We start from the raw sequence: 7,999 nt of genomic DNA, 5'->3' as shown, positions 1-7,999 counted from the left end.
ATTTCAGGATCTTACAGGAGAATCAACTATATGCAAAAAGATCCAAATGCAACTTTTACAGACCCCAAGTGAAGTACTTATGTAATGACCCGTTAGGTCGTTATGTGCATTTTGACCATTTTACCCCTGACCGTACATTTTTGAGACTAGGAACGAGTTTACTGAGAACTTGAAAATTCAGAATTCTAAAGAAAAGGCATTTGATTGTAAATGTGCACTTGAGTGGAAACTTATTTTTATTTCCGTTGGAGGGTTGACTTAGTAAATTAGACCTCCGTTGGGAATTCTGAGGCCACGAGTAAGTCTATAGCATGTGTTTACATATATGTGCATGTCTGGTTTGGGTATGTAGGGCCTCGGATTGATGTTGGGATTTTGGGCTGAAACTATGTGAAAAACCAGAGCTTACTGGTTCTGACGCAACCGCTGCAGCGGATGGGACCATTACAACGGTTAGACGCAGCGGAAAACTTGGCTACCACCGCTGTGAGTTGAGTTTATAGATTTCTACAATAGCGGGTAGTGGGCCGCTAGAGAGGGGCCGGTACGGCGCGGTCTGGACTGCTATAGCGAGTCGGGCTATTTAATGAGGTCGACTGTAGCGGGACTGTTGCAGCAGAAGTAGTGACCGCTGCCGTGATTGACAGAAGGCAGAAACCAACTTTTATATTGCTGATTTCAAGGCATTACCCACATAACTCCAAAAAACAGTTCCAACAGAGAAAGGGGCGATTTTTCTAAGGCTTGGGTAGATTCTTCTCTGAGGGTAAGTCCTAATCTTTATGTGGTTCATTCCCTTTTCTTCTTAAATTTATAAGCTAGTCTTAAGGTCCATTAATGGTGGATGAAAGCCCTAGAACCCTAACATTAATAAACCCTTGAATAAATGGTGGATTGTTGATTTTATTACTGTTCTATCATCTAGGAGTGTAGGTTATCACCTTCTAGGATGGAAAATTAGGTAATGATGTTGAGAACTATGTATTGAGACTTTGGGTTTCATCCAAAAGGGGAACTTTGGACAAAAAATCTGTTTTGAAAAGGTTAAATTGGTTAGAATCCTATAAATTAGAGGATTATGATTGTGGGGATTGAGGTTATGATAAATTCACCATTAAATGATGGTTTCGCCCATTTGAAAAAGGTCGGAGTAATTGGGTCTTCTTTCCCAATTGTTGTTCTTATTTCGAGTAGATGGTGTATTACTTACTTAGCATTATATTGCTAGACTTTGAGCGTTCCGAAGCACTATGAAACGGGAAAGCTCTAGCGGAGTAGCTTGCTTTGTTCTAGTTCTGCACCTGAGGTAGGTTATAGTTTACTTGAGTTAGACTTTAGTTAGTTGATTGTATATGTAGTTGAATTGATGGGAGAAAGCATGATTAGGTCTTCGGATATGAAGTCTGGTTAGACATCACTTAGTTGTTTGATTTCTGATTATGTGAGCTTGTCGCCATTACTTTATGTATCGAAACCTGAAGGAAAATTATTGTGTTATGAGAAGGAAGGAGCCAATATATACTCTTCCTATTGATTGAGACGGTTGCATATTCATGCTGTGTTGAGTTGATTATCTGAGTACTGTTATGACTTGTGGCATGGTGCCTTGCATTTATTGACATTGAATTATTGACTGATCATATTCCATATTGACTGTTGGACTGGAAATACGTTGAAATACATATTGTGATCAGATACAAAAATATATACGACGACAAATCTGACAGGGGGTGAGAATGTGGCCTGAATAAGGGCTCGTGATCCGAGGTCAGTTCCAGAGCGAGTGGTACATGGACACCATGGGTCCCCTACAGATCATGGCTAATGAGTGAAAATAGCCGTTGTGTGTACGGTTGAGATACTATCATTTGGACTTATTTTATTCTTGTGATGCATTGTTGATTTGTTGATGATTGACTTTTGATACTGTTGTGTTGTTGTGCCTATCTGCCTATTCTGTTGATTTTATGAACATATGCATAATACTAACCTTATTCGGCCTATGATATCTACCGGTACATAGTATTTGTACTGATATTACTTTGTTTCACCCTTTTTGAGTGCAGATTGTGTGCCAAAGACTTCTTCTAGACCTTACACCTAGCTTGAGGCTATTTCCTATCCCAATCAGAAGGTGAGCTCCTATCTATGACATGCCGCTTGAAGATCTTTCCTACCTTGATGTCTACTTCATTTCAGACATTTATGTTATTTCAGACAGCTATTATTTCTTAGACAGCTTTATGTTTTAGAGTCCTTGTACGATGACTTTAAGATCTTTAGGGTTGTAATGGTTTAGAATTCTGCACTTATATATTATTATGGCATTACTAGACAGATTTATGGTTATACTCTTGCTATTGATATATAATTGGTTAAATGAATGGGAATTTGGTTAAGGGGATGGTTCGCCCACCAGGGGGGTTAGTATAGGTGCCATCACGACGGGTTGGGTCGTGACAAAGTTGGTATTTGAGCCTGAGATTCGTCAATCTCGTTGTACAAGGACATGTCTAGTAGTGTCTTGTGGATCGATACGGAGACGTCTGTACTTATCTTCGAGAGGCTATGGGGCACTAGGAGAATTCAGGTTCTTTCTCTCTTTCGTGCTACTTAATTCCAATTGGTATCTGATTTTTCTTTTTATTCTCTCACAAATAGTGAGGACTCATGTGAGGGAAGCCGTGGATGAAGTACCCGAGCAGGCCGCTGGGATCGCAGCTTGTGGCAGAGGTCAGGTCAGAGGCTGTGGTCAAGGTAAAGGCCGGGGAACAGCACTAGCCAGGGGCAAGGCTCCTGGGCCCTGGTCAGGATCGTGCTGGATATCCCACGCCTCAGGTAGTTCCAGATGAGGCAGTAGAGTTTGCAGCAGCGCCAGCTCAGCCAGACGTTGTGGCTGCTCCAATGTTGACAGATGTTATGGGCCTTGTGTTGAACCAGTAGAACGGTTTGACTAAGGCAGGTGTGTTACCAGCTGTTCTAGTTGGCCAGTTTGTGAGATTGGGTGATCCGGCTCCAGACAGAGTCCATGCTCCAGGGGCACAGCATGCTGCGCTGTGGTCCCACGTTTAGATGAGTCTTCAGGACTGCGAGGTATTTCCTAGACCAGTGGCAGGGCCGATAATGACCAGTGAGGAGCATGATTTTTTTTGGAGGTTTACCAACTATTTTTACGGACCGCAGAAATTTCTACGGACCTTTCTACGGTCCAAGTACTTACCTGGGATAATGAACTGGCAACCTTCAAACTGTGACACTTTTACGCTTCGTTTGACGGCCCGTATAAATTTTTACGATCATCAAATGTTGGCGTAAATGCGTCACAGTGAGCTGATTTCTTTTGCAGCATTAGACATTCCATTATACAGTCCATCAAATATTTGACGGTCCGTATAATGTACCGTATAACAGTAACAGTGAGTACTATTTGTACCCTTCATTCTGCGCTTCCTTTTACGACCCGTATAAATTTTGACGAACCGTAAAATATGGCGCAGAATTTCCATCGGCGTTTTTGCACTTTTTCCTCCAACTTGTTCAGATCCCGCACCAAAACAAACATTACCCTATGTGTTTCACCAAAAACAACAAAAGAAAAATAAACATTACACTTGGGTTGCCTTCCAAGAAGCATTTGAGTTAACGTCGCGGCACGACGGTGGTACCCATTCACTCCTTATCGGCGAACACCAGGTCAGCGTTCATTCCGAGGTGTTTCAACCGGTATCGGTCAACAATTCTATCTCCTAAAACCATCCCGTGATAGTGCTTCACCCTCTGCCCATTCACCTTAAATGTCCGAGTTCCATCTTCGGACTTCAACTCAATCGCCCCATAGGGTGAAACACCTACCATCTCAAATGGACCAGACCACCTTGACTTTAGTTTGCCGTGGCAATAGACTTCAACCGAGAGTTAAACGAAAAGACGAGATCACCACCCCTGTAGAATTCTCGCTTCAGGATTTTCTTGTCATCATGTTGCTTCATCCTTTCTTTATACAGCGCTGCACTCTCATATGCCTGGTACCGAAACTCATCCATTTCATTGAGTTGAAATAACCTAAGCTAGGTTGCCTCTTACCAATCCATATTCAACTTTTTCAAAGCCTACATAGCCTTGTGTTCAAGTTCAATCGGCAAGTGACAAGCTTTTCCGAACACAAGCTTGAAGGGTGAAGTCCTAATCGGAGTTGAAGGCAGTCCGGTATGCCCATAGAGCATCATCGAGCTTGCGGGCCCAATCAGTCCTATTTGCATTCACCGTTTTAGCTAGAATACTCTTGATCTCCCGATTGGATACTTCAACTTGCCTACTTGTCTGAGGATGATAAGGTGTTTCCACCGTATGTTTTACGCCATATTTCTCCATCAATCCCACGAAAGCTCTATTGCAAAAGTGGGAACCACCATCACTAATAATAGCCCTCTGAGTACCAAAACGAGTAAATATGTTCTTCTTGAGGAACCTCATGACATTCTTGGCCTCGTTATTAGGTAAAGCCACCACTTCTACCTTTTTTGATACGTAGTCCACTGCAACCAAGATATATTTCATGCCACCTGCACTCACAAAGGGTCCCATAAAGTCAATCCCTCAGACATCGAACACTTCTACCTCCATCACAAAATTCATAGGCATCTCTTGCCTTCTACCTATATTCCCTTGCCTCTGACATTGATCACAAGACCGCACCAAGAGATTTGCATCATGAAAGATAGTCGGCCAGTAATAACCGCATTCAAGCACCTTAGCCGCAGTCCGGTTACCACTATGATGACCTCCAACAGGAGAGTCATGGCACGCCTTTAGAATCGCCATCACTTCACTTTCGGGAACACAACGCCGAATGATGTTGTCAGCGCATGTTTGGAACAAATACGGCTCGTCCCAATAGTATTATCGAGAATCCCATAAGAACTTCTTCTTTTGGTAGGCTTTGATATCTTCTGGAACTATGCCTGTCACTAAATAATTAGCAATGTCAGCATACCACGGCGCCACTTCCATTGACACAGCCAACACCTTCTCATCTCGAAACGCATCATCTATGTCTAGCTCATCAGAAGGTCTCCCAGCTTCTTCAAGCCGAGAGAGATGGTCTGCAACCTGATTCTCAATGCCCTTGCGGTCCTTCACCTCAAAATCAAACTCTTGCAGCAATAGCACACAGCGGATCAGTCGTGGCTTTGCTTTCTTCTTTGCCATAAGGTATCTTAATGTTGCATGATCAGTGTATACTACAACTTTGGACCCCAACAAATAGGCCTGAAACTTCTTAAAAGCAAAAACTATGGCAAGCAGCTCTTGCTCCATCACTGTGTAGTTCATCTGGGCAGCATTCAGTGTTTTGCTTGTCTAATAAATCCGGTGCATAATTGTATTGTGCCTCTGGCCAAGCACAACACCTATCGCGAACCCACTAGCATCACACATTAGTTCAAAGGGCAAAGACCAATCAGGAGCAACAATAATAGGAGCAGTAGTGAGACGCTCTTTTAACTCATCAAACGCCTTCCAGCACTTATCATCAAATACAAACTTAGCCTCTTTTTCAAGAAGCTTACACATCGGGTTAGCAGTCTTGGAGAAATCTTTGATGAAGCACCTGTAGAACCCAGCATGTCCCAAGAAACTTTGGACATTACTGAGATAGGTGGAGGAAGTTTTGCAATCACATCAATTTTCACTTGATCGACCTCAATTCCCTTTTCAGAGATTTTGTGACTGAGGACGATCCCTTTCATTCACCATAAAATGACACTTCTCCCAATTTAGCACGAGATTTGTCTCCTCACATCTTTTTAGCACTTGACCCAGATGGCCAAGACAATCTTCAAACGAATCACTCACAACAGAGAAGTCATCCATGAACACTTCCAAGAAGTCCTCTACCATGTCAGAGAAGATTGACATCATGCACCTCTGAAAAGTGGCTGGTGTATTACACAAACCAAAGGGTATCCGACTGAATGCAGACGTCCTATAAGGACAAGTAAAAGTAGTCTTCTCTTGATCTTCTAAAGCAATGTTGATCTGATTGTAGCCCGAATAACCATCAAGGAAGCAATAGTAGGAACGCCCTGCTAGCCGATCAAGCATTTGATCAATAAAAGGCATAGGGAAATGGTCTTTGCATGTGGCAGTGTTAAGCTTGTGATGTCCATGCAAACTCTTCATTCGGTGACAGTTCTTGTTGGGATAAGCTCATTCTTTGCATTCGGCACAACTGTGATGCCGCCCTTCTTAGGAACACATTAGACTGGGCTCACCCATTTACTATCAGCAATCGGGTAAACCACTCCAGCATATAATCATTTGATGATCTCTTTCTTGAGGACCTCTTGCATATTCTCGTTCAGTCTCCTCTGATGCTCTACACTCGGCTTACTATCCTTCTGTAACTGAATTTTATGCTCACAGATCCCAGATAGGATACCTCAAATATCTGCTATGGTCCAACCAATAGCACGCCTGTATTCACGCAATACCTTCAAAAGCAGTGAAATCTGCTCCTCAGTTAGTAGGGCTGAAACAATCACTAGTAATGTATTGTTCGGACCAAGGAACTCATACTTCAGATGTGATGGGAGCTGCTTAAGCTCCAACTTAGGCGGCTCAATGATCGAAGGCTTTCTTGGAGGAGTAATTCTATTTTTTGAGATCAAGATTTAGCTTCTTTGGGTGGTAAGACTATGAACCCAACCCAACAAGTGAATTAACTGTCTCTACATAACCTTCCATGTCCTCAGCATCAATGTTCACAAGAATACCAGCTAGAGCTTTACCTGCACTTTCTTCTTCCATCTTGAACTCCACCGCTTCATCAACAACATCAAACGAATCAATTACCGAAATACTCTCGTAAGCACTTGGTAACTTCATCCCATTGCTAGCCTGAAAAGTAACTTCTTCATCGTTGACTCGGAACTTGATTTCATTTTTCTCCGAATCCATCAGAGTTTTCTCTGTAGCAAGGAAAGGTCTGCCCAAAATTATAGGAATGTCCCGAACAACAGCACAATCAAGAATCACAAAATTAGCAGGTAACATAAATTCACCAACCCGCACAAGCACATCATTAACCACACCAACAGGCTTTTTGATAGACCTATCAGCCATCTGCAACCTCATAGTAGTTGGCCTTGGCATCCCCAAACCTGATTGTTTGTATATAGCAAGGGGCATCAAATTAATACTCACCCTATTATCACACAAAGCACAAGCAAAATCATGGTGCCCAACAGAATAAGGAATGGTGAACGCCTCAAGATCGCCTTTTTTCTTAACAGTAGTAGTTGAGATGATGAAACTCACAGTGTGAGTCAAACTCACGGTTTCATGTTGAACCATTTTCTTCTTGGTCAGCAGGTCCTTCAAATATTTAGCAAAATCGAGCATCTCCTTGACAGCTTCCAATAAGGGAAAATTCAGAGATAACTGCTTCAACTGATCATAAAACTTGTGGAACTTAGCATCTTCCTTTTTCTTTATTAACCTCTGAGGAAAGGGAGGTTTAGACTTGAAAAGCTGAGTCAAAGGACGGAGAGCCCTTTTTACGTCGTTGCTGTGACGCCTTCCTTCACAATCTCTAGGAATATCAAAGAACCTTCTTGTCGGTAGAATTCTCATCAACAATAATGGGTGCTTCGGTTGCACCTCTTCCTCTTCATCTATCGGCTCAAGATCAACCACATTCTTGTTACCACCCTCAAGTATTTTACCACTCCTCGTAAGTGATAGCAAACACACGGTACACCCCACCACCACCATTCTTCGGATTAGGAATAGTGTCACTAGGAAGTCCTCCCTTTTTTAAGAGGTGCTTGCTTTCTAGAAATATCCATCATATATGACTCAAGCTTCGATAGAATAATGTCTTTTCGTGTTTTTATGACTTGCCAACACTTTTTCAAGGATTCCAACCTCAAACTATCTCTTGATCATTAGATTTCCGTGGTATAAAGTCCTCTCGAAGTTACTTAGTTGATCTACCTTT

General features: G+C 42.4%; 1 protein-coding gene across 1 annotated transcript; it reads right to left on the bottom strand.

Annotated features, from left to right (window-relative positions):
* Nucleotides 1-6,440: 6,440 nt before the first annotated feature.
* Nucleotides 6,441-7,773, bottom strand: LOC132047560 (uncharacterized). The gene is made up of 3 exons (XM_059438587.1): nt 6,853-7,773; nt 6,707-6,807; nt 6,441-6,651 (listed from the first exon to the last, which is right to left on the bottom strand). Exons 1-3 carry the CDS (start codon nt 7,771-7,773, stop codon nt 6,441-6,443), a joined length of 1,233 nt encoding a protein of 410 aa, XP_059294570.1.
* Nucleotides 7,774-7,999: the final 226 nt, after the last annotated feature.

The sequence above is a fragment of the Lycium ferocissimum genome, chromosome 2 (assembly GCF_029784015.1).
Source record: "Lycium ferocissimum isolate CSIRO_LF1 chromosome 2, AGI_CSIRO_Lferr_CH_V1, whole genome shotgun sequence".
NCBI lineage: Eukaryota > Viridiplantae > Streptophyta > Magnoliopsida > Solanales > Solanaceae > Lycium > Lycium ferocissimum.
This window is presented reverse-complemented; position numbering and strand designations above follow the sequence as displayed.

Coding starts and splice junctions, on each gene's coding strand:
- LOC132047560 (XM_059438587.1), bottom strand. CDS start 7,773: ATGGTGGTGGTGGGGTGTACCGTGTGTTTGCTATCACTTACGAGGAGT. Junction 6,808..6,852: donor GTGCTTACGAGAGTATTTCG/GTAATTGATTCG, acceptor GTGGAGTTCAAG/ATGGAAGAAGAAAGTGCAGG. Junction 6,652..6,706: donor ACAGTTAATTCACTTGTTGG/GTTGGGTTCATA, acceptor CTCAAAAAATAG/AATTACTCCTCCAAGAAAGC.